This window comes from Balaenoptera musculus, chromosome 9, assembly GCF_009873245.2.
Source record: "Balaenoptera musculus isolate JJ_BM4_2016_0621 chromosome 9, mBalMus1.pri.v3, whole genome shotgun sequence".
In the NCBI taxonomy this organism is placed as follows: Eukaryota; Metazoa; Chordata; class Mammalia; order Artiodactyla; family Balaenopteridae; genus Balaenoptera; species Balaenoptera musculus.
In genome coordinates, this window is record NC_045793.1 from 29,335,815 (window position 1) to 29,362,156 (window position 26,342).

At 40.2% G+C, this 26,342-nt stretch overlaps 1 protein-coding gene across 3 annotated transcripts in view; it reads left to right on the forward strand.

Moving 5' to 3' along the window:
* Positions 1-26,342, forward strand: part of AASS (aminoadipate-semialdehyde synthase) — a 68,667-nt gene that overhangs the window by 192 nt on the left and 42,133 nt on the right. Inside the window, exons 1-11 of one of the 3 annotated variants that reach the window (XM_036863024.1) lie at positions 596-699; positions 9,377-9,598; positions 13,853-14,029; positions 16,776-16,860; positions 20,029-20,096; positions 20,206-20,352; positions 21,271-21,349; positions 21,480-21,607; positions 23,020-23,168; positions 25,719-25,841; positions 26,227-26,338. In XM_036863024.1, the coding sequence (XP_036718919.1) occupies positions 9,392-9,598; positions 13,853-14,029; positions 16,776-16,860; positions 20,029-20,096; positions 20,206-20,352; positions 21,271-21,349; positions 21,480-21,607; positions 23,020-23,168; positions 25,719-25,841; positions 26,227-26,338 (1,275 nt within the window). In that variant the 5' untranslated portion in view covers positions 596-699; positions 9,377-9,391. Of the gene's footprint in view, positions 1-595; positions 700-9,376; positions 9,599-13,852; positions 14,030-16,775; positions 16,861-20,028; positions 20,097-20,205; positions 20,353-21,270; positions 21,350-21,479; positions 21,608-23,019; positions 23,169-25,718; positions 25,842-26,226; positions 26,339-26,342 lie in introns of those variants that run through there. The other 2 variants (XM_036863023.1, XM_036863026.1) reach the window with 2 other exon arrangements.

Below are 26,342 nucleotides of genomic sequence, written 5' to 3' on the forward strand. Positions count from 1 at the left end.
GCTCTGCCAGTTCGTCGGGCGGTGCGGGCGAGCTCTGCCTCCTCCTCCCCGCGCCGCTGGGGACCCGGGAGCTCTGCGGACTCCGGCCTTTGCCGGGACGAGCGTACGGAGGAGGGTGGCGGGCGTTTGGGCCTCCTCGCCAGGCCTCCCCGCCTAGCGTTTCTCTGCACTCGAGGGCTGGGAGGTGGGGCGCAGCGGGCGCGGCTCCGGAGCTTCTGTATAGGAGGGAGAAGGGATGGGATGGCAATTCGGATTTCTTTTTTGGCGAGGGCTGAGCTGGGGAGCGGTTGCTGGGGAGTAAAGCGTTGGTATTGAAGCTGTAGAGCAAACCCTCTGTTAATTCTTGGGGCTGTGTGCTTATTTAGATAGGTAGCTGTGGGAGGTGGTTGACGGAGGGGGGGCCCCCCCGGGACCCCCCCGGTCCCCCCTCGTCCCCACCTCCCCGATTTCTTTCGGCGCAGTTACTGGTTGACCTTTTCAGCCCTGGCCTGCTTCACCAAATTCGGATCACAAACTTCCCCACCCTGCCCGTGTGGGGCAGGCCGTTCTCTCTGAGATGGAGACCCCCCCCCTCCGCCCCCGGAAGCTGCGGCTCCCAGTCCGTCCTCCAACAGAGGCGGGAGAAGTGAGGAAGTTGGATGCCTTGCATGTCAGCGTCATCTGAACTGCGGAGACCCCGCAGGGGCTGTGCGGGCCAATGTGAGCGTTTGCGCGGGGAGGGGGCGCGGTTAGAAGCAGTTACCTAGCCTGTTTAATTCAGTGGGGCTAAATGGCCCGACTACTTCTGGAAGAAATATGCTTTTTAGGCACTGATTTTAGGAGAGCGGGAGTGGGTGTGGTGAGAGGGAGAGAGTGTGTTTAGTCACTCGAACAAAGATGAACATTTTTTGATATTGTGGGTCGTCAGCTATCGGAATGCGGAAAAGACGTAGCTGTGATTACGTCGACCTAGCTATGCACAGGACCGAGCCATCACTGACTTTGACACGTGGCTTTCATATACTTTATATTGGAAGAAAAAAAAAAAAAACAAGAAACCCATGGCACTTGGTGTGGACGTTTCTGTGTGTGTGTGTTTTGTAACTTGAGCTCCCCCCCCCTTTTTTTTTTTTTGCTATAAAGATGAGTGAACCTAGGGCCACACTACCTTCTAGCCATGTAACCTAGTGGCCGTTCTGCAAAATGAGCTAGGACGACAAAGGTTAAGCCAATGTCCCCAAGTGACTTTCCCACTCTCCAGAAAATCATATTTGTTATCAGTCTCACTTGTTAGTGGTGACAGCGTCATCAGAATTTTGATTTATTTGTAATTGAAAAATTTCCCCCTTTACTAACTAATCCTCTATTTAATCATCAGCAGACTTTGGTTCAGGATTTTGGAAATGATCGTTGGTGTGTAACCAACACCAATTTAACAAAAAAGTTTTCATTTTTCCAAATATTCTTTTTCTAATTTTCTCATAGAGATAACATTACAAACAGTGGCAATTTTCTTTGATGAGGCCACAAAAAAATTCTATGGAATTCATGGAATCACAGAAATGCTGTACATTTGGAATGGGAAATAACTAACAACATTATTACCGTATTCATAGAATTAAGATGCAACCAATTCTAAGATGCATCCCCATTTCGGGGATGCTAAAATGCGAAAAAACATGTTTTAAATGTGATGAAATACAGTATTAAAATGATAACTTATTTTTCTTGAACACTCATGCCTAAAGAGTGAAGGTAAAGAGAAGGCTTACTGGGCTTCTAACAAAATAAGAAGGGGGAGGGATTAATATGGAGCCATTGTGAAGGCCTTCCCACAGTGTGACCCAGAGTATGGGAAAGTGGTGTCTTCTGTCAGTGGTGATGGTTGTGCTCACCTTTTTTTTTTTTTTTTTTAATGTATTTATTTATTTATTTACTTATCTTTGGCTGTGTTGGGTCTTCGTTGCTGTGTGCAGGCTTTCTCTAGTTGTGGCGAGCAGGGGCTACTCTTCGTTGCGGTGCACGGGCTTCTCATTGCGGTGGCTTCTCTTGTTGTGGAGCAAGGGCTCTAGGCACTTGAGCTTTTGTAGTTGTGGCACATGGGCTTCAGTAGTTGTGGCTCACGGGCTCTAGAGCGCAGGCTCAATAGTTGTGGCACACGGGCTTAGTTGCTCCATGGCATGTGGGATCTTCCCGGACCAGGGCTCAAACCCGTGTCCCCTGCACTGGCAGGTGGATTCTTAACCACTACGCCACCAGGGAAGTCCCTCACCTTTTTTTAAAATAAATTTATTTATTACTTTATTTTTGGCTGCATTGGGTCTTCGTTGCTGCACGCGGGCTTTCTCTAGTTGCGGCAAGCAGGGGCTACTCTTTGTTGTGATGTACAGGCTTCTCATTGTGGTGGCTTCTCTTGTTGCAGAGCATGGGCTCTAAGGCACTTGGGCTTCAGTAGTTGGGGCACGCAGGCTCAGTAGTTGTGGTGCACGGGCTTAGTTGCTCCACGGCATGTGGGATCTTCCCGGACCAGAGCTTGAACCCGTGTCTCCTGCACTGGCAGGCGGATTCTCAACCACTGTGCCACTAGGGAAGCCCCTGTGCTCACCTTTGAGGAGTGGGCAGGCTTGTAACCTTTTTCTTAACGTTTACTGAGTGTTTATGGCATGCAAGGCAGTGCTCAGCACTTTATGCCTATTAGCGCAAATAAACTTCACAATAGCCCTAAAAGGTAGATATTAGTATGATTCCCATTTTGCCGATGAGGCACAGACAGGTTAAGTTACTCACCGAGGTCATAGAGTAAGTGGGAAGCCGAGGAACCCAGGCCATTTGTGCAGGAGAGGAGTCAGAATTCCTTTGAGGTACCCCCTCCTGTTTTAAGCTCTGGGCTCCTGGTCACTGCAGTTAATCCAGGTAATTTAAGTGAATATCCTGTCTTCCTCCATAGTGTTTTTGGTATTTTTGTTTCCCTGCTTACTGTACTTTAGCTGGATCTTCATGAGTCAGAGTGCCTATTTATGTTCTAAAATTCTAATGCTTTTGTAATCCACAGTGCCTGGTCGCTACTATCCTTAATAGAATCAGTATGTTAGAGCTGAAAAGGACTTTAGTATTATATTCCAGTCTGGATTAGGAAACTGAAGTCAGGTAAGGAGCCCCATATCTAGTTATATGTCTCAGCAACCAGGTCTGGATTTTGCTACCATTTTTATTTGCATTTCAAAATATTCATTGGTCTATGAGATCTCAGCAAGAGATTAGATCTTTTGTGGGGCATTGCTGGGGGGATGGGAGATATGAGTCCCTGTTCTTATTCAGTAGTCTATTTTGTTTTCTCTGCTACATTGGTCTTTATGACATTCATTTAAATTTGCTCATTTATTTCTTCATTCTTTCACAAAACATTTGAGTTCACCTATGGGGCAGTCACTGGGAATACAGAGATGAGGAAAACACGATTCATTTCTTCCAAGAATTTAGAGCTTAACAAAGAGACAGACAAATAAGCAGATAAACATTTTGGATCAGACTCCAATTCAGAACTAACTTTGCATTCCATCTCAGTGAAGCTACATTTGTGGGCTAGAGACCAGGAGACTCAGAGGTCTTATGTCTTTGGATGACTGAGTAGCTTACAGGCTTGAGAACATATGAATGTTCTTAGACCAGATTACTTAGCACTAATAAACACTCCCCAAGTCTACTTGTTTTTACTTCTAGCTAACTATTTTGTAAGGAGTTTAATATTAAAAGAATATAGCTGTGCAACAGGAAATAAAAGTATGGACGACAGTGTTGTTGCATGCCCAAGCCCAGTTTTAGCAAACCTTGGAGTTGGGAGGTATTTGGATTAGTTCCAGGCCATCACTGGGTGTTCTATTAATCTGGCACTGTTTTGGACCTCTCCAGGATTATTACGGTCTGGATGCCAAGTATGTAGTGTAGACCAAGACTCATGGCCGTGCAGCTGCCTACCCTTATTTATAGTACCAGGGCTTCCTGGGAAACCATGGCTTTTTAAATACACTTGCATTTTTTGAATAAACTGGAAGTGTGGATATAAATCATTTGCATTTCTCACTCATTATTTATTTTAGTCAACTCAAGGCTACTCCATCCTTAGTGTCTCAATATTTAACCAAGATGTACGCCTGATTATTTGCAAATAACTTGGCATTGAGAAATCTCCCCATGTGATTGGATGGTTTTAGTGTGAGTCACTGAATTATGTTCTAGTGGATTTACTTCAAAGATCTAAAATATAAGGACGAAGAGCACATCTCTGACTTTGGGGGCTGAAGATAGATGATTTGGCCTTAAAATTTCTTTAATAATGAATTCGTAATCCTTTTTACATGTCTCAGTGGAAGCAACAGAAATGAGAAGGGGCCAAGCCTAACTCTTTTTCGTACTTAAGCTCTTGTATTTGCTTGCACATTGTTCTGGCTTTGGTAGGTGGTTAGTAGGTTTAAAAAGTTTTCTGTTTAGGTTGATAGTATGGAAAGGATTGAAGAGACTTAAAGGATTTTTGAACATTTGATGGAAGGATAAAAAGCTCTCTGTACATCTCAGCTTTCTTCATCCACCTACCACGCTAACCCGTGAAAACCAGCACAAATCAAGTACACTGTTTTCTGGCATAAGTACTACCTGAACAATAACAGATAAATGTAACCTAATCCAGTTACATTGAAAAGTTATACCAACCAAAGAGCAGACTGTTTTATTATGATTCATCCATAGATGCTTGGAAAATGCTGTTTATGAAACATGGGAAATCCCATATTTATATGGGGCACGCTACCTTCATTTGTATTATCTGGTTTTAGATTATCTTTTCTCCCATCCATTCTGACTCTAATATTCAGCTATAATTAGTGATGGATAAGTCACCAACAGATACTGATTGAGCTCATTTAATTAGATAAAATTGTTTCATCCTGCTCCTGTTGGATCTCATGAAAATGAACGGGGGACTGGATTGCTCCTTCTTCACAAGAACCTAACATCATGCTATGCATACCTTAAGTAACCCCAAATTTATTTTTAATTAAAGAAAGAAAATCAAAACACTTCTCCCATAATCAATGGGCAAATTATAGCTCATCAAGGAAATGTCTGGCTTTTATTATATTTTTATTAAAATATTAGAAAAATATTCATTCTAGAAACAAATGACTAGCTACTACTATATTAATCTATGTAATTGTACAGAAAAACCAGTCTGTTTGTCATTTAAAAGGACCTTCCTAACTACATAAGAGGTCCTCTACCATTGAAGGTGGCTTTTCCTCAAATATAATCTTTCATAAATTCACCTCACAAAATCTTTTGTTCCTTCATGTTATTTAGGGTGATGATGTACACAGTGACCGTGGTTTATTTCATGGTCACTGAAAGAAAACAGTGGGTTATGTAGGGAGTGCCAAGCTCTGTCTGTCTCTCTGTCTATCTATCTATCTATCTATCGTCTATCTTTTTCTCTAGTGACCATTTTTTTCCCCTCATTTCTCTTGAAAACGTTAGAAAATACCAAGAACAATTAAGCATATTCCTCCTCCCACCCCAATTCTCATGCGTGCATTACAAAGGTAGGTAATCTGCACAATAGGTAAATTAAAATAAATTCTTAAGTCTTCCCCCGATTAAAAAAAAAAAAAGAGGTAAGGTGATATCATATAGTATGTTCTCCTATTGTTGGACTGCATCCACTAATTGTCCGCCTATCTCAGTGCATCTGTGCAATTCACTGCAATATTCCTATGACTTTTAGGGACATTTCAAATTCCTAATCAATCCTAGGTATGTGAAAAGGTATACCGTAGTGCTATTCTTGTTTTACAAAAACATAGAGAAGAATCTTTTTAAATTTTATTTTAATGCCGTTTGAAACATTGGCCCTTCATGTGTTGAAGGGAAGACTGCTTAGAAATTGTCAGGGAAAGGGTCTTGTTCTCCAACCCTGACTGTGTGACACTTCTCTTTCTCCCCTTATTTCTCACCTCCTCTTCCTCCTCCTTATTTTTCCTCTTTCCTTTCCTTCTCCTTTCCTTTCCTTCTCCTTTCCTTCTCTTGCTTTTCCACATTCTCCTTGCTCATGCCAGAGGCTGTTATCAGCACGCAGTCCTGTTAAATAACCTCACTTGAGCCAGTGAATAAGTCCGGAGTCTTACTGCCTTGCTTCCACTTGAAGGCATTGCCAGAAATATACATGACATTTACGTCCCGATATTCTTGGAAAAGCCCATAAAATACAGGACAGGGAAGTCCAGAATAACCCACCTGTGCATTTCCATGAAATGTCAGACACCTGCAGTGCCATACCTCAGAGTAATTCAGAAATTCTCACTGTTACATATTTCTTGATTACCTGAGAATGAAATGAATGGTGGTCCCAGAAAGTTCTATGCTGAGACCAAGTTTCAAGGTTCAAGCAATTACTAACATAATCAGACCTGCTACAATCATCTTTTTTCTAAGCATCCAGAAACTTAGAATTTACCTTGGCAGGGACTCAGGAAGGATTTTTGGTGACACATAGAAAGGGGTTGATGGAGTCACCCCATGCTGTGGGAGAACTAATCATATGCCATATGGATCTGATTTATTTCTGAACTGAGCTGGCAGGAGTAACATGTGTCAGATGTCCGAGGTGTGGATCTGCAGGCTTCGGCAAAGAAGAGAAAATCCTGAGTGTTGAATATTAACCTAGGGATTCTGCTTCTGCTTAAAAGCAACAGCTCTAGTTGGATTTCACTTCAGTTTCTTCATCTGTAAAATGGGGCTAATAATAGTATCTACTTAATAAGATTTTCTCAAGGAGGAAATGAAATAATGTCTGTAAAGCGCTCAGCATAGTGCTTGGCATATAATGTTAAATCAATGGTAACTGTTGTTCTATTTCTTTAAAAACAACGTGTCAGGAATTGTGATTCAAGAATTCCCTACAAAAAGTGAAAGTGAAAGTAGCTTCCCAAATAAAACGCAGAAGGCCAGCCTCTGCTACTTTCCTAGGTCCCGAGGAAGGTCTGCCTCTGCAAACGTGTATGTGTGTATTACATGAGTGTGTGTGTTTATGTCTCTCCTCCCACGCTGTACCCCGGACTCCAGGCAAAGGAGGTGTGGAGGAGGAGAAGGAGGAAGAGGAGGAGGAGGGAGTGTTGCTGAGAAAGGGGAAGCTGTGGTTATAAATCAAGTTGGGGCTGAGGAGGGAGACTGAATTATTTGGATATGTTTCCTAATCTTTGTGCCAAGAACTGCTACTAAGTATAGAGGATTAGGGTCACTTGGTCAACTATGGTATGTGACATGCAGCCCCTGCTGGGAAGATGGGACCGTTTCTGGGCTTCTCAGTGTGTTTAGAAAGCTCATTGGTCTTTGGAATTGATTTCATTTACAAACATAAGGATTCAAGTTCTATGGGACGTTGCAGATTTTCCTTTGGCTTGGGGGAGAATAAACATTTATGGGCTTGGGCTTGGATTTGGGCTTAGCATAGTCTCTTTTAAAAACGAAACTATATAAGTAAACCAAAAAGTTAGATAAAGTATATAACAGACTTTTACTGCAATGTCGATCATCCGTATTTTGGCCTGAGTAAGAGTTAGCCTGAACTCATGATCGGCATGTTCATTTGCTGTGTGCAGTGTTTTCTCTCCCTGCCCCTTTTCTTCCTAAAGCCTTCTTAGCCGGACTCTTTGCTGTTTGCTTTATTCTCTTAGTCTGTGTTGTGAGTTATTCTACAAGTTTTCTATCTAGGGTGATAAGTAGTTTGCCCCCAGGAAATAGTACTTGTACATTCCATTGTTGGACAAAACTTCCCTGTCTATAAGGTGGGTCTGATTTAGAGATTGTAGTCTGATGTAACAGAAATGTGTTCCATAAGAATTGTGCTATATGCTAGGGAATTTCTAGAAGATGTAAAATCATTTATTCTCTATATTTTGATGCCAACCTTAAACATAGAAAACTAAGGTTCAGCATCCAAATGACCAGCAAATTATCGTCTGAAATGACTTCTGACTACTAAATTTATGTAACCATTTGAAGAGGCACAGAATACTGTTTGATACTTATGCTTTAAAATTTTCTGTAAAATTTATTCTGTGCTGACACATAGTAAGCCTCTTGTAAATATTTCTTAATTGAATTAATGAATAGAGTTACACAATCTGGAATAGCAGAAAACTGAGACAGGTCTGGGTTTAATATAATAGCAGGGGGAGGTGGTCTGGTAGAGGAAACTCTGGAAAGGGGAAGAGCATGGTTTCTTTTTTTTTTTTTTTTTTGGCTGCATTGGGTGTTCGTTGCTGTGCGCGAGCTTTCTCTAGTTGCTGTGAGCGTGGGCTACTCTTCGCTGTGGTGCGCGGGCTTCTCATTGAGGTGGCTTCTCTTGTTGTGGAGCACGGGCTCTAGACGCGTGGGCTTCAGTAGTTGTAGCATGCGGGCTCAGTAGTTGTGGCTCACGGGCTCTAGAGTGCAGGCTCAGTGGTTGTGGCGCATGGGCTTAGTTGCTCCGCGACATGTGGGATCTTCCTGGACCAGGGCTTGAACCCATGTCCCCTGCATTGGCAGGCGGATTCTTAACCACTGCGCCACCAGGGAAGCCCAGGAAGAGAATGTTTAGAGCAACAACAGGGTCAGTGAAGTGAGGCTGGGGGGTGTCAGGTGCTTCTTCAGCTTCTAACACCAGTGGTGAAAAATATGTTTGTTTTGTTTTCTTAAATTTCCAATCTGCCAGGACCAATGCTTCTATAAAATTCAATACCAATGAATTACTAGAAAAATGATCCTGTCATATAAAGGTTTCTAAGTGCTTACTTTCTATTTCTGTACATATCTCATTGTGGACCAGTACAAAGCAGTTCACTGACTGACGTCAGGCTGTAAAACACACTTTGAGTAGAACTAGTTTAGGAAGTGGTCAGAGATGAAACTCGAAAGAGGTTGGAGCTAGATTGTCAAGGATCTTGTACATTATGAAAGGATTCTAAACTTTATATCATCAAAATTGGCATAAATTATCTTCCTGTATTTGCATTGTAGATTAACTTGCTTAAAACTTTTGTGCTGAATGTGTTTGATAAAACATACATTAAAAAAAAATGATTTCAACTTAGCAGGTATTGATTAGTGTCCCGTAAGTTGCTTGGGACATTTTTTTTTTTTTTTGGAAGTAACTTCGTTTGTAGAAGTTTGGGTTTGTTTGGGTAAAGGAACAGCATCCAAAGGACCAGCAAATTATCATCATATCATCCAGGTTTTCCCTCTCCCTTCTTCATCTTGACTCTGTTATCACCTGAGTTGGTTGGATTTTACAGCAGATTTCTCAGGAGACCAGAACTGACCTGTGAGCCTTCTTGCCTTTCGTTGTCCTGCTCTAACAATTTCTTTCCAGTCACCAGGTTTCAAGATGCTGCGAGTACCTAGGACTAAGCTGGGCAGGCTGGGCCTCAACCTCTCCAGGCTCCACTACAAGGCGGTGATGGCGTTGAGGCGGGAGGATGTGAACGCCTGGGAGAGACGGGCTCCCCTGGCTCCCCGGCACATCAAAGGGATCACCAATCTGGGGTACAAGGTCTTAATACAGCCTTCCAATCGGCGGGCCATTCACGATAAGGTAAATAGTTCCAATTTTTAAAAATAGGTGGGACTGAAATGACCCTGCGTATGAAAAATAGGGAGCATCTGAGTGAAAATAAAATGTGTGCTAGTGTCGCTTAAAGACCACGTGACAATATTTCTTGACTTCGGTTATAATGAGATTATATAGTTATGAGATTTCTAGTTAGAATCCTTTCTTGAGCCCAGAATTTAGCCAATAAGTGTTATTTTCGCCCCATCCCATGCCTTCTTCCAGCTGAGGGATAAAAGGATTGCTTTTAGGAGATGACATCCTTCAGTCATTCTCTCCTTCATGTGTGACCCTGGTTCTAGGACTGGAAAGACAAATGTCTGCAGGAAATGCTTCACTGAGTAGAGTTTGTTCATGAGTGTTTACCTTGCCAGCCGCCAGGTGAAGCCCCTCATATTCATCATTCTGTTCATTCTTCACAATAATCTCATGACACAGGTTTGACTTTTATTTTTTTATTTTATTTTTTTATTTTTATTATTATTTTTTTTAATATAAACATCCTCTTTATTTAAACATGGATAAAACTGGCATTTTCAAAGGAGTAACACCCTGCCTTATATATAACTCGAACCCTAAGGGGAAACAAAAAGATAAGACTAATTTTCTATGAAGTTTTATTCTCAAAATATAAAAAACCACCACACACAAAGAGACTAAGATGTTCTCTCGCAGCACTTGCTTGCCTCAGTCCTAATGAAGAACAGACTCCCACACTAATGGACAAGTGCCTCCCTAGCTCTAAGTCACTTAAAGGAGGCAACCTCCTTGGCCACCTGACCACCAGGAGCTCTAGCAGTTGATCTGGAGCCCAGATGCCAGGGTGAGTTTCTCAGTGGAATCTAATATTGCTAGAAGAGCTTTGCTTATGCAGCAAAAGACACAAACACATCAGCCTCTTCCCTTAGAACACATCCATCTCACATGCTCGGGGACTGCTGTGCAGGGACGCCTGGTGTGGCCTGGCGAGGCAGGGTATACATGGCCCCCAAGAACTGGTCTGCAATCCTTCCTGCTTCTGTCAGCCCACTCAGCAGAGCACCATGGACCGTGGCTGGGTAGTTACGGATTGTATGTTCTCCAGCAAAGAAGAGTCGTGGAATAGGCTGTGGGGCACCTGGAATTGAGGGACCAGGAGTGATTGGCTGAGCCATTAAGTCATAGTCATTTCCAGATGATCCTGCGGCTACATAGGAATAGGAGCCCCGGGCCCAGGGATCAGCACGCCAGCGAGACACCACAGTTTCCTTGGGCTGGGGCACTGACTTTTATTTTTATTTTAGATACATGCACGTGTTTTTTCTTTCCTGAGCCATTTGAAAATATGCTGCAGACAATGCCACTTTATTTCTAAATGCATCAGTATACATTTCCTAGGAACAAGTCATCTTCCTACGTAACCACTGTATCATTTTCACACCTAAGAAATTAATAATTCCACAATATCATCTCACATCTCACATTTCAGATTCCCCATTGTCTCAAATGTCTTTTATGGTTTTTATTTTAATCAAGGCTTAATTAAGGTTCATTGTATTCATTATTATGTATCTTTAGTTCTTTTAATCTAGAACAGTACTGAGCTTATTGTTAACTAGGCTTATTGTGGTGATCATTTTGCAATATGTACAAGTGTCGAATCATTTAGCTGTACACCTGAAACTAATATAATGTTAATTATACCTCAATAAGAGAATATTGAATGGAATTTAATATTTCTTAGAAGAATTTTTTTTTTTGGCCTTTAGAATACATCCCACAAAGAATATTCAGAGTGCTGTGTTCAAAAGATATCTGAATTAGTTTTTCTCTGTGGTTACATGTCAATGTGATATCCAGTTGGATTTATTTTTGTTTCTATTACATTTTAAAATTTGCTTTAAATCCTTTTTGATTTAATTTTATTTTTCAAATAAGTTAAACATTTACAAGCTTCAAAGATTAAAACTGTATAAAAAGATGCAACACAGAGAAGTCTTGCTCTCATCTTAATCCCTTACATCCCATTCCCACCCACCCTATAGGTTACTATTTTCATTAGTTTCTGATCTATCATTCCTATGTTTCTTCTTGCAAAAATAAGCATATGTGTATGTGTGTGTATGTATGTGTTTTCTTATTTTCCCTTCAATCTTATACAGAACGTTGTATACTGTATATACTCTTTTGCACCTTGCTTTGTTCTACGGCATATCCTGGAAATCACTTCATGTCAGTTCATAGAGATCAGCTTCATTCTATTTAATGGCTGCTATAATTACTCCATTATTTATCACGATTTATTTAACCAGTCTACTATAAATGGGCAAATAGATTGTTTTCAGAGAAACCAGGTATGAACCATATGTTCATTCTTTTACTTTCTTTCCTATTCATTTGTACTTTCCTTTGAAGTAGATTCCTAACTAGATTTATCTTCATTTTTTTTTTCTTAAATTTATTTATATTTGGCTGCATTGGGTCTTCGTTGCTGCGCGCTGGTTTTCTCTAGCTGCGGCGAGCGGGGTCTACTCTTTGTCGCGGTGCGCGAGCTTCTCATTGCCGTGGTTTCTCTTGTTGTGGAGCATGAGCTCTAGAGCATAGGCTTAGTAGTTGTGGCACGTGGGCTCAGCAGCTGTGGCTCACGGGCTCTAGAGCGCAGGCTCAGTAGTTGTGGCTCATGGGCTTAGTTGCTCTGCGGCATGTGGGATCTTCCCGGACCAGGGCTCGAACCCGTGTCCCCTGCATTGGCAGGCGGATTCTTAACCACCGCAACACCAGGGAAGTCCTATCTTCATTTATTCAACTGCCACCTAAGATGCTCTAAAAATTCTGCCTGGATCATGCTACCCCTTTATTTAAAAATCTGAAGTGATTGTCTATTGCCTCCATGTACTAGCTCTGAAATCTCAGTTTAATGTGTAAGACTCAGGTTTCCCATTGATAAAATAGGGATAATAATAGTACCTACCTCATGGGAGTTTTGAGAATTAAATGAGATCATTCACCCAAAGAGCTTAGCAAAGCACATAGTAATTTATTAATAAATATCAATGATTATTTTTATTTTTATCCAATAAAGCTCATATTCACCATGATAATATTCAGTCTATTTTTCTAAATTGATTCACTTATTATGCCCTAAACATTTCCTTATTTTCCCTTCTCCATATTTGTATATATTCCTTCAATACCTCTTACTGATATTACCACCTTGTATTTCCCATCTCCATCCCTCCAAATCCTACCCAGCCTTTTAGATTAATTTAAATTTCCACATTTCCTTGATCATCTCACCTGGGAGTTATCTCAATATCCATTAAATTAATATATCACTTAGATTATGCTACTCATAATGTTCTTTTGAATTCAGCCTCATGCACTGTGCCTCTGACTTCTTTTTGCAATATTTTGTGAGCTCCTTTACAGGAGAGATCTTGTTTCTGTTTCTTTGTGTCCTATCCCATCTCTAGCACAGTCCATGGAACAGAGTAGGGAAGTAATAAATACTAACTGAACAACAAAAAAAAAAAAAAAGAAAAGAAAATATTGCAGATACGTCTTTCCTTTAAAAGTATACCTGAGTAATAAATTACTATTTAGCATTTAATGTTTCAGGGCATTGTTGGTACAAAATATACATTTCACATGTATATTTAAATCACATATGCTAGCGGTTATGGTCAAACTATTAACTGTTCTTAGATTAAAGTATGTGCTGAATTTTCTAATTTTTTGTTTTTGGTACAAAAGTCAAACATGTTAGATTGATCTTTAACCAACAAGTAAGAATATTAGAAGTAGTTTTTCTATTATTTGTTCCTTATATTTTTTTCCTTCAAAAGGTTGTGACTTTTTTTTTTTTTTTTTAAATAATTCTTTATTTTATTTGTTTATTTTTGGCTGTGTTGGGTCTTCGTTTTTGTGCGAGGGCTTTCTCCAGTTGCGGCGAGCGGGGGCCACTCTTCATCGCGGTGCGCGGGCCTCTCACTATCGCGGCCTCTCTTGCTGCGGAGCACAGGCTCCAGACACGCAGGCTCAGTAGTTGTGGCTCACGGGCCTAGCTGCTCCACGGCATGTGGGATCTTCCCAGACCAGGGCTCGAACCCGTGTCCCCTGCATTGACAGGCGGATTCTTAACCACTGCGCCACCAGGGAAGCCCCAAAAGGTTGTGACTTTAACTGCTACATTTATTTATTAAAGAAAATATGAATACAACAAATCAGGAGAATAACTTTTAATCAAAATTACATTCCCAGGAATATGTCAAAGCTGGTGGCATTCTTCAGGAGGATATTTCTGAAGCTTGTTTAATTTTGGGAGTTAAAAGACCCCCAGAGGAAAGATTAATGCCTAAGAAGACCTATGCATTCTTCTCCCACACCATAAAGGCTCAGGAGGCCAATATGGGTTTGTTGGATGAGATCCTAAAACAGGTAATTAGTGGCCAATATTCATAAATGTTAACATAGAAGCATGTAGTTTTTTTAACTTTTAACTGTCAAGTGGAGTTTCAGTTTTCTTTCAGCATCTGGAAAATACATCACGTATTCACCTCAGTAGGAGAGGTGATCTGCAGTTAGTGCTTGAATAGTTCTGCTGCTCTTCGGGCTGCTCTGCTGGGCAAGTTTGGAGTTTGTGATAAGAGGAACCAAACACATTTCATTCCTTTGTATTCTGAAATGGGAAGAATGATAGAAGCATTTGCTCCAAATGATTATTAAGTTATAAGGTTAATAGTTCAAATATTAGCAAGTAGAAGTTTAGAGCTAAAAGGAACCTCAGGGATCATATAACTTACCACCCTAATTTTTCAAATGGAGCCCAGAGAGGTGAAGTGACTTGACTGAGGCTGCACAGCTCTGTAGTACCAGAACTGTACTGGAAACTATTTTTACATTTATTAACATTCATTAGGAAAAGAAACTTTTTTTGAGATATAAATACTGTGGAAAAACTATCGTCTATTTAAAATACAGAGTATTCACTCAACAAATATTTACCAAGTGCCTACAGTGTGTCTGACACTGATCACTGCAATGAACATAGCTTACATTCCAGTGCGAGGAGACACTAGAATAAATAAACAACACCTCATATGTCGCTTGGCGATATGTGTAATGGAGATAAATATAATACAGAAGAAAAAAAGGAGTGCTGGGCGCTGGAGGAGGTGATAATGCTACTTGAAATAGGATGATCAGGGAGTGCCTCATTGCAATATTGGCATTGAGCAAAAATTTGAAAGAGGCAAAGGATCAAGCCATATCCATCTGGGAAAAGCCTTCCAACCTGAGAGAATAGTAGTGCAAAAGCCTGACAGACAGACAGTCTTTTTGAATGGAGGACTAGAGTTAATCATATTCTAAAATGCTTATTCTGCCTGCTCTGTAAATAAAAGTTGGAGGCGGGAGAAGGAGAGCAAAACTGATAAAAAGATCGTTAGTCTAGACTAGTCCAGATGCTAGGCTACAAATGATGTTGAGGGCGGCGGGAGTGGAGGTCATGACACGTGGACAGATCTTGGATGTATTTTAGAGGTCTGATCCTACAGGATCCATGGATGAAATGAATGTGGACTATGAGGGAAAGAGAGGAGTCAGAGATGACTCCAAGATTTTGGTTTGAGTAACTTAAAGGAGTTGCCTTAGATTGACATAATGCTACTGCACGAGGAGCAGGCTTGGATGGCAGGATCAAGATTTGAGCTTAGGGCCTGTCGAGTTTAATTTGCCCATTAGACGTGTAAGGGGAGATGCTGAGTGGGCCATTGGATGTGAGTCTGTAGCTCAGGAGGGCAGCTTCTCCAGATACACATTTTTCAGTTGTCAGAGACTAGATGGTATCTAAAGCCGTGAGGCTGGATGAGGGTAAGGAGTGAGTGTAGATGGAGAAGTCCAAGGTCTAAGTCCTGGGGTAAGGATGTTAGAGCATTAGAAACTAGACTTGAATCTGACCATAGGTAGAGGACAGGAGAGTTTCACAAACAGTAAAAGTAATGGAGGAAAATGTGTTTTACATAAGCGTATAGAATCCATTCTTACTAATTTCAGATTCACTAAACAGACACTGTAGTTAATTTACAGTGTTTCATAAGAACCAATTCAAAAAGTAATTCAAGGAAATAATATTATAAGAAGAATGTTTCACTTTAAGCAGATAGAACTCCTCAAAAAGTACTTTAGAAACATTTTTCTTTTTGGTTATATGAAGTTTCGTTCATTTCGAGAAAATTAATGAAAACAGACCCAGCAGGGCTGCTTTTGGGCAACATTTTGTAATAAATTACTTGGAGTTGGATTAATATTAAATATTCTTAAATCCAAGCACATGGCAAAAATTATATCATCTTTGAGGAAATAGACTATTTAAAACATTCTGTAATTCCAATGTGTCAGCAGTTTTGAAGCATGAATTAATAGGACATTTCCAAGAGAGAGGGAAGAGTCCCAAGGAAAGAGGAAGGACAAGATTTTAGTGAAGATGAGGAAGTGAAGAACAGGCAGCTTGTGCTACTTTTAAAATAAAGTTTGCTTGTGAAAGGCTGGAGAGAGAAAAAGGAGAGACAGAGAAACAGAGAGGTACTAAGAGAGACAGAAGGAGAGAGAGAAAGAGAGAGAGAGAGAGAATGAGATAGATTTGTGTGTATGGACTTGAGAGGGAGTATAGTTGTTATTTTTACAGTAGAAGAGAGACCTGGGTGTATTTAGAATGGCTGAGGGGAAGGAACACTAAAGAAGGAAGAAAGAAAAGAAAGAAAAAGTTTGAGAGGTCTTGGAAGACATAGAATAAAGCTGGCAACTAGCTCACAGGGATTAGTCTCAGGAAAGACGTGTTTTTTTTGAGACTAGAGGGAAGGATGTGAGGATGAGTGGGGGCAGTATGTGGATATATTTGTCAATGGTGCTGGGCTAAAAGTGAAAAGAAATCATGCCTTTGTTATTTTATTGCCTACCATCAAGGGGTGTTAGCACCCTGCTAGGACCATTCTTTCATCTCTCATCACAAACCTACCCTTGGTTTGTGACCCAGCATTTTCTAAATATTTCATGGTGCACCTAGCAAGTCAAGATATATTTTATGAGGGAATAATGGGAAATAATCACTTGCTCATATATGTGTTGTACTCATTCAAATTAAGCTGGATGGGTCTGGTTGAGAAATTTTTTATTGTTTCTTCAGGAAATCCGACTTATTGATTATGAGAAAATGGTGGATCATAGAGGAATACGGGTAGTGGCGTTTGGACAGTGGGCAGGTGTGGCAGGTAGGTATGCCAGGGCTGTTACATCACCCATTTTCTAAACTTGCCTGGGGAGTAACTGTGTTTTCTTTTTTCTGTGGCAAGGGGTTGGGAGTGTTCATTTCCACCAATAAAAATAAACATGGGGGTGTGACTAAGGGTGATGGATATCAGGGGAATAAAATGAAATCATTAAACTATATTTATTACAAAAATTAAGAAAAAGAGAACAGGGAGAAGGACAACACCTATGCTTAGGCTCTGAATTTTTACTGTTTGGAAGACTGGAAAGAGAGGTCAGTTTGGTGATGAGAAATTGAGGAATGGAAGAAAGGGTAAAAGAGGGGGAAGAGGTACGGTCACAGGAACCAACAGGGGGGCAGTCTAGCAAGGATACAAGCTGGAGTCTGGGGAAAAACAGCACTTGATTTTTGTCCCAGTTAGTTCTTTGAACCATCTTTGGTTGAGAAACACCCCATGTTATAACTCTATATCAGATTAGACTACTTGAAGGTGTGTAATTGTCAGAATAAGTAGACAGAAAATTTGTAGGGATAGAGGACTCAAAACACTATCAACCGCCCTGACGTCAGTGAAAGTTCTTGAGCACCCAGCACTCCACCCAGCAGCTTGCAGAATAGAATACACATTCCTTTCATGTGGAACGTTCATCCAGGTGGTCCATATGCTAGGTCACAAAACAATTTGTAATAAATTTAAAAGGTCTGAAATCATAGAGTATGCGCTCTGACTATAATAAAATTGATTTTGGAATTATAATACAAAGATACATAGAAAATTTCCAAATATTTGGAAGATAAACAATGTATTTTTGAATAACCCATGAGTCCAGAAGACATCACAGGAAAAATTAGAAAATATTTTGAATGGAATGAAAATTTAAAACACAGCACACCAAAATTTGTGGAATGCAGGTAAAGTGGTGCTTAGAAGGAAATTTATAGCATTTAATGCTTTTATTAGAAAAGAAGAAAGTTCTTAAATTAGTAATCTAAACTTCCATCAGAAGAAGCTAGAAAATGAAGAATAAATTAACCCAAAGCAAATAGAAGGAAGGAAATAATATTGATAAGAGGGAGCATCAATTAAATTAAAACAGGAAAATAATAGAGCCAGTTCTTTTTTTAAAAAAATAATAAAATAAAAATCAAAAGCCAGTTCTTTTTTAAAAAAAAAATCAATAAAATTGATAAACCTCCAGTTAGATTGATTTTTAAAAAAAGAGAGAGAAGCCACTTTTTACCAATATTAGGAATACAAGAGGAATTGTCACTATATATGTCACAGATATTAAAAATGATAAGGGAATATTATGAATAAGCCAATAAATTTGACAACGTTGATAAAATAGGCAAATCCTTGAAAGACACATCTCAAGAAGAAATAAAACACTTGCATATCAATGTACAAAATAAATTACACTCATAGGCATTTATCAAGAGAAACAAATTATTTTTTGTAAAGAATTATTTATAGTAGCTTCATTCATAATAGCCCAGACAATCAGCAGAGGAATGGATAAATAAACTGTGGTACATCCATAGAATGGAACACTCCTCAGCAATAAAAAGAAGCAAACTACTTATACACAAAAAGTATGCATGAATCTCAAAAACATTTTCCTGAGTAAAAGCAGACACACAAAGAAGAGTAAATACTTAAAATTTCATTTGTATACAACTGTAGAAGAACCTAATCTATACAGACAGAAATAAAATCAGTAGTTGTTTGGGGCCAAAGTTTGGGGAGGCTTGACTGGAGTGATGGGAATATTCTGTATTTTGATTATGTTGGTGGTAATATGGGTGTGTGCATTTGTTAACAGTTATCAAACTATAGACTTTATTTATTTATTTTATTTTTGGCTGTGTTGGGTCTTCGTTTCTATGCGAGGGCTCTCTCTAGTTGCAGCAAGCGGGGGGCCACTCTTCATCGCGGTGCGCGGGCCTCTCACTATCGCGGCCTCTCTCGTTGCGGAGCACAGGCTCCAGACGCGCAGGCTCAGTAGTTGTGGCTCACGGGCCCAGTTGCTCTGCGGCATGTGGGATCCTCCCAGACCAGGGCTCGAACCCGTGTCCCCTGCATTGGCAGGCAGATTCTCAACCACTGCGCCACCAGGGAAGCCCAAACTATAGACTTTAAATTGGTGTGATTTGTTGTATATAAATTATTCCTTTAAAAGTTGACATCAGAAAAAAGGTCAAAGAAAATTTGTCAGGGATACGGAGAGGGAAAGTTCCCTTCCGGAAAAGAAGGGGAGAATGGATGCTGAGGTCTTCGTTCCAGGCATGCTAAGTTTCTGCTCTGTAAAGGACATCCAGATTGAGAAATCCGTAAGGTGGTTGGTTGGGTCTTGAAATAAAATACCTGCCTTAGAGATACAGACTTGGAGTCATCATCATACAGAGAGTACTTGAAATTTAGGAATGGATGAGATTAGCTAACAGAAAAATGTAGAGATTGAAGAGAATAGAGCCTGGGACAGAATCCTGAGGGTGACCAATATTAAGCAAAGGGCAAGGGGCACTAATATAAAAGGAATGGGCATGGGAAGAGGAGCCTACAGAAATGTAGGGTGAAAATGTTCAAGCCAGGCAAGCTGAGGGAAGAGAGTCCCAACAAAGAGAGGCTCTACATTGCCAGATACCTCTGACAAGTAAGTCAAGATCTGAAAAGTGTCCACCGAGTTTAGCTGTGTAGGTCACTGAAATGATGAGGGGGAGGGGTCATAGGGTCAATGGTGACTTCGTTTTTGCTTATTCATTTGTTTTTGGTATGAGAGAAATGGAGGCGTGTTTAAATGTTGATAAGGATGAACCGATAGAGAGGGATAGAGAGAGGACATAATTCAAGAGTAAATTCCTGAGAGAGACAGGAAGGGATGGGATCTGGAGCAAAGGTGGAGAGATGAACCTTAGAGAAAAAGAGGGGCGCTCTTTCCGTTTCAGCAGGATTGGATGTGGAGGGGACAGGTCAGGGTGCAGCTGGCTTAACACTTTTGATGGCAGAAAGTTGAGGGGATGGATAAGATGACTACTGGGGCCCCTTCCAAATCTGAGATGCTGTGGTCGGTGCTTCCTCAGAGCACGGAGCAGGTTGGAGAACAGGTAGAGAGAACAGCTTTAACTCCTTCCAACTAATGGTCTTTCTGTTGGTCTGATTCTGCAACAGGGATGATCAACATTTTACACGGAATGGGTTTAAGGCTCCTTGCTTTGGGACATCACACACCTTTTATGGTGAGATGTTTATTGTGTCTATTTTTTTTTGTAAACACGTGTCACATTTTAAGAATAGAAACACGTCTCAGGTGGTCGACTAATGTGGCCCATGTGTGCTTGCTTGCAGCACATTGGCATGGCTCATAACTACAGGAACAGCAGTCAGGCTGTGCAAGCTGTCCGAGACGCTGGCTACGAAATATCTCTGGGTTTGATGCCGAAGTCGATAGGGCCCTTAACATTTGTGTTCACAGGGACTGGTAATGTATCTAAGGTAAGTTCCAACTGTCTTCTTTCTGTAAAGCAGTCTGAAACTCTGACACTAACCCAAAGGATGTGGGCATTTTGTGTGCATTTCAGAGCCCTTCTTTTCCATGACTGGGCATTCTGTTCTTGGTACTTTTCTTACCTATGTACTTTTCCCATAGTAAAGTGCAGTACTGGTCCAAACTTAGTGTCTTTGCTTTGAGTTGATTCCAAGCTGTCAGAGGCTTTGAATGGTTTTTCTTCTTTTCTTTTTTTCTTTTTAGAGGGATAACTCCTGTTGTGTAAAGGTCTATTCTTAGGGTGCTCTGTTTTACCTCCATCACTGAGATATCCCCAAATTTGGAAGTGACCCCAGGATGTGAATTTTACAAGATTTGGAGTTTTGCCAAAAGAGGTTAAGAAGCTTAATTCAAGACTACTATTGTTACTTTCTTCCTTCTGGGGTAGTTTCGAGAATGTGTTTTTGATCCCCTAGAGGAACTTGTAATCGCAAAATAGATCTTTCTTCAGCGAAAATATTTTACAAACAGGACATCACTATTTATATTATACTGTGAGATAGCCATCTGATATAAGTAGGAAATATATAGTTTCCCCACTTGAAATAATTTCTGCAATCGAGCAAAAATTAAATAGAAATATTTTTATCGTACTGTCAGTTCTAAATCCCCTTGCTTCTATGCTGAATAACTTTAAGTAAAAAAATTGAAGCCCCGTCCAATGAGTGGTGTTTAAATGGGAATAAAAGTTGGTTTGCAGGCTGCATACAAAAGGCTCATCTGTGCTTCCGTGTTGTGGTCCCAGTTGCAGGGCAGGGCAAGTTGAGCTATAAAAGTGTGGGGAAAATGAGTTGGAACCTTTGCAGGAAAACGTATTGGCTCTTTTCTGATTGATTTTTAGATTTTCACTCATGCATTATTTACAGGGAGCCCAAGAAATCTTCAATGAATTACCTTGTGAATATGTGGAGCCGCATGAATTAAAAGAAGTTTCCCAAAATGGAGGTAGGGAGGGCGGGGAGGGCGAGTGTAGGTATCTCTTACTGTTTTTAACAGTTTCAGTGTTATAATATTTTATCACCATAAACCTTTATCATTTGTGACCCACTTTACTAATTTCTTTCTCCTCTGCAAGACCTGAGAAAAGTGTACGGGACAGTGTTAAGTCGCCATCATCATCTCGTCAGGAAAACAGATGGTATATATGATCCTGTAGAGTATGACAAATATCCTGAGCGCTACATAAGCCGTTTTAATACTGATGTGAGTATCATACCTAGCTTTTGAGTTGGTTGCTCATGATACACTATAGTTAGGCTGTTTTTAAGGAGAGAGATTGTGATTGTGTACATTGGTTTTCAGTTCTCCATATTGACTTGCTGTGAGTCCTTTGGGTATTATGAGTTGTCCTTAGGTGTTGTTGGCTTTTCTTGGTGTTTGGAGTGGTCTTTGCTTCGTGGCTTTGGTGGTTTCTATGGGTATGCCCATTGCTTCACTGACTCTGTTTCTGCTTCAGGTCTGCATGTGCCCAATTGCTCTAAACCATTTCCTGTGGGTTACTGTTTTCTGTATTTACCCTGAATTAGTTAGTACTGTTGAGAAACCACAGTGTCTATGAGAGTTGATCTCAACATAGTTCTATCCCTTCTATGGCCACAAATTGCAATCAACCTCAGCCAGCCATCTTGGAATACATGCCATTGATTACAGGGGACAAGAGTGAAACAGTATGGCTATAGAAGACCCATCTCCACTGTACAAAAGTTACTTCCAATTCAAATCCTTCTGCTGGGGACACACTGGTTTCATCTTATAAGAAGGATAATATATTTGTGTGTTTTGTAGTCATTGGTCATGCAACAGTCCTCCTCAAAATAAACCAACAAAAAAATGCATGCATCTAATTGTGAAAAGGAATGTTTTCAATAATTTTAAATGTATTTGAACAATATAACATTTTAAGATTCTGGTATGAAATTTAGTGTTATAGCATGTAGAGCATATTATAGAAGAAGAACTCTTTACCTGTGGCTTGAGAATGCTTGAGATGCCTGAGAAACAGGAATCATAAAATTAGTTTCAAATTGAAAAATTTTGAATCTAGTACGTTTCCATCCCTTCTCTTCCCCAATCACAGAAATATTGGTGATTGGATGCATCCCAAAACTTATAATGACCTAGTTACCATGTATGCATGCATGTAGCACATTTGCCCATGGAGCTTACAGATGTTATCTGATTTAATCTTCACAGCATTCCTTTGAGGAATGGGGTATGCATTATCCCCATCTGGCAGGTAAGGAAAACAGAGCCCAGAGAAGTTAAGGTAGCATGCTTTAGATCACATGCTACTAGAGGCTGAGCTGGAAATAGAGCACTTGGTCACTTGAACTTCTGTTATTTCCTTTTTCTTGGCTATGCAAGGCATTATAGAACACAAATATTCATGTATTTATATTCATATATTTTTCTATAATGAGGTAATTCTCCACTGAAATCTGGGTGGGTATTTATTGTCTTTGCTTCGAAAGGTGACTGCTGGCTTGGCAAATAACAAAGTCAATTAGATATAACGTTAAATTATTTCTCATGAACTTTACTGATAGCTCTCTTTCAGCACACTGCTTTGAAAAAGGCTATTTCCTATCTCGCTCACCTTGGAATTTGCTTTACAGATTGCACCCTATACAACTTGTTTAATTAATGGAATCTACTGGGAACAAAACACCCCCCGCCTACTAACCCGCCAAGATGCTCAGAGTCTCCTGGCCCCAGGCAAGTCCTCAGCTGCTGGTGTTGAAGGCTGCCCTGCATTGCCACACAAGTAAGGACTTCAGCAATGATGGCAGTTTTCAGCAGCAAGGCCCACTGTGAGGGTATCACACATAGGGGACCCACATAGCACAGGACTTGACTATTAATAACCAGTTGTCTGCCTTATCTTATTTTATCTCTTGGAATTTTTTTTTTTTTAATTTTATTTATTTATTTATTTATGGCTGAGTTGGGTCTTCGTTTCTGTGCGAGGGCTTTCTCTAGTTGCGGCGAGCGGGGGCCACTCTTCATCGCGATGCACGGGCCTCTCACTATCGTGTCCTCTCGTTGCGGAGCACAGGCTCCAGACGCGCAGGCTCAGTAATTGTGGCTCACGGGCCTAGTTGCTCCGCGGCATGTGGGATCCTCCCAGACCAGGGCTTGAACCCGTGTCCCCTGCATTGGCAGGCAGATTCTCAACCACTGCGCCATCAGGGAAGCCCACTTGGAAATATTTGACAGTTAACCTTCCCTCCTTTTTTTTTCTTTTAATCAAAGTATAGTTGATTTACAATGTTGTTAGTTTCAGGTGTACAGCAAAGTGATTCAGTTATATATATATGTATATGGTGACATCCCGAAAGTTAGAAAAAGTGTTCTGGGCTTAACTGTGTTAAGTGATCAGCTGGACTCGATGATAACATGTTCGGGATAACTGAGATTGCAAGGTTTCTTTTTCCTTTTTTTTTTGTTTGCTCTAGGGAGCAAGTTTATTTTTTTTATTGAGGTATAGTTGATTTGCAATGCCGTGTTAGTTTCAGGTGTACAGCACAGTGATTTAGTTATATATATATATACATATTTTCCTTTTTCAGATTCTTTTCCATTATAGGTTATTATAAGATATTGAATATAGTTCCCTGTGCTATACATTAGGTCCTCATTTTTTATCTATTTTATATATAGTAGTGTATATCTGTCAATCTCAAGCTCCTCATTTATCCCTCCCTCCCCCCCTTTGCGCTTTGGTAACCATATGTTTGTTTTCTGTGTTTGTGAGTCTATTTCCTTCCCTCCTTCTTGAAATTCTCTTCTCTTATGTGACTCCCCACGTAGCTAAAAAGTAAGCTCCTTAGAGAGGTCTTCTCTTGTTTCCCCATTGCCATCACTCTTCAGTCTGTTACTATATTTTTCCCTGAAATTCATGTGTTTATGATTTTTATTTTCCTGTGTTTATGATTTTTCCTGCCTTACTAGAACTTACTAGAACTTAATCTCCTTAAGGATAGGGGCCCTATTTGTTTTGGCCACAGATACCCAGTATGTTGTTTGACATATAATGTTCATTCAAATAATTACTAAATGTTGAATGAATTCGTTAATAAATAAATATTTATGGAACACCTGGTCTGCCTGGCACTCTGCTAAGCTGAGAGATAAAGAAAAAATGTGGTTGCTACCCTCAGGCATGTAGCTGTCATCAATTAAATTCCAAAGGAATGCTAGGAACAATCAATATCGCAAGAGTTTAGAAGAAAGTGGGAGCATGGGCTCGGCAAAGTCTCTAGGGAGGAGCGAGGAGAACAAGGATTTCAAGTGATAGGATTGCTGCTTGATAAATATGGAGCAACCGAAGCACAGTTTAAGACAGTGAGTGGGACAGTGCAGCCCTAGTATAGGGTTTATATGGGCAAGTGGAAATTACAGATTGGGCAGGAAAATTGTGGTCAAACTCAAAAGGATTTCGAATCCTGGGCTGAGACTTTTATTCATAATTCCAGAGATTTCTATGTAATAACACGTAAAATTATGTATTACTAAGCAGGGTGGAGGTAGTGTAGTCAAACTTCCTAAGTTATTTAAAGTTGGCTAACTAGCTTAACTTTAGGCTGTTGTCAATGATTTCTCTAGGGAAGGGTTTTTTTTTCATTTTTATTGGAGTATAGTTGATTTACAATGTTGTGTTGTTTCTGCTGTACAGCAAAGTGAACCAGTTATACATATATATATATATATTCACTCTTTTTTATTTTTAATATTTATTTATTTAGGCTGCACTGGGTCTTAGTTGCGGCATGTGGACTTCTTAGTTGTGGCATGCATGCGGATCTAGTTCCCTGACCAGGGATTGATCCTGGGCCCCTGCGTTGGGAGTGTGGAGTCTTACCCACTGAGCCACCAGGGACTTCCCTATCCACTCTTTTTTAGATTCTTTTCCCATAGAGGCCATTACAGAGTATTGAGTAGAGTTCCCTCTGCTATGCAATAGACCTTATTAGTTATCTATTTTATATATAGTAGTATGTATAAGGAGGGTTTTTTTTTTTTTTACTTTTATCTCTTTTCCCTTCTTGTCTTCCTCCATCCTCCTCTGCCTCTTCCTCTTCCTCTTTTTTCTTTTTGCGTGTGGAGACTAAAACTCCTATTAGGAAGATTCTCTGTATCCCAAAAGAACGGTTTCCTGAACAGGTGAGCTGTAGGAAAAAGAGCTAAGGAGCCTAGGAAATATTTGGCATCTACACTGAAAATTGTTCAAGCACCTTTCATTTTTACTCATTTTTAATTCTGTTGGAGACTTCAGAGATCCATGTTCACATCTAGGTATTGATGTTATTTACAGACTTGTGGCAATATGTGACATTTCAGCTGACACCGGAGGATCTATTGAGTTTATGACTGAGTGTACGACAATAGAGCATCCCTTCTGCATGTATGATGCAGATCAGCATATTATTCATGACAGGTGAGTTTGCTAAAGCTGTTAGATGGGGAGAGATACATAATAATGCATCATTTACTTCCTTTGATATACTACTCTAAAATACTCAATATGTCACAGCTTTATGAAGGCTATGCAAATTTCCAGAGATATGCTCAAGCATATTAAAAAATTTGGTAGAAAAACCACATTCGGATTTGAGCACTTAAATACACACACACACATACTACATTTCAATGGGTTGCAAAGAAGGGAAAAGTTTTATTTGAAAGTCTTGTTTATTTTCCTATATATGGTGGTAGAAGATTACAAATGATTATGAAGTGTAAATAATGGAGTAGACATCTGGGAAAGTTAGAGCTTACACATAAATTTTGTCCATCCGAATAAAGCATGTTGCTTCTCCTAGTGTCGAAGGCTCTGGGATTCTGATGTGCTCCATTGACAATTTGCCGGCACAGCTTCCAATTGAATCTACCGAATACTTTGGAGACATGCTTTACCCTTATGTAGAAGAAATGGTAA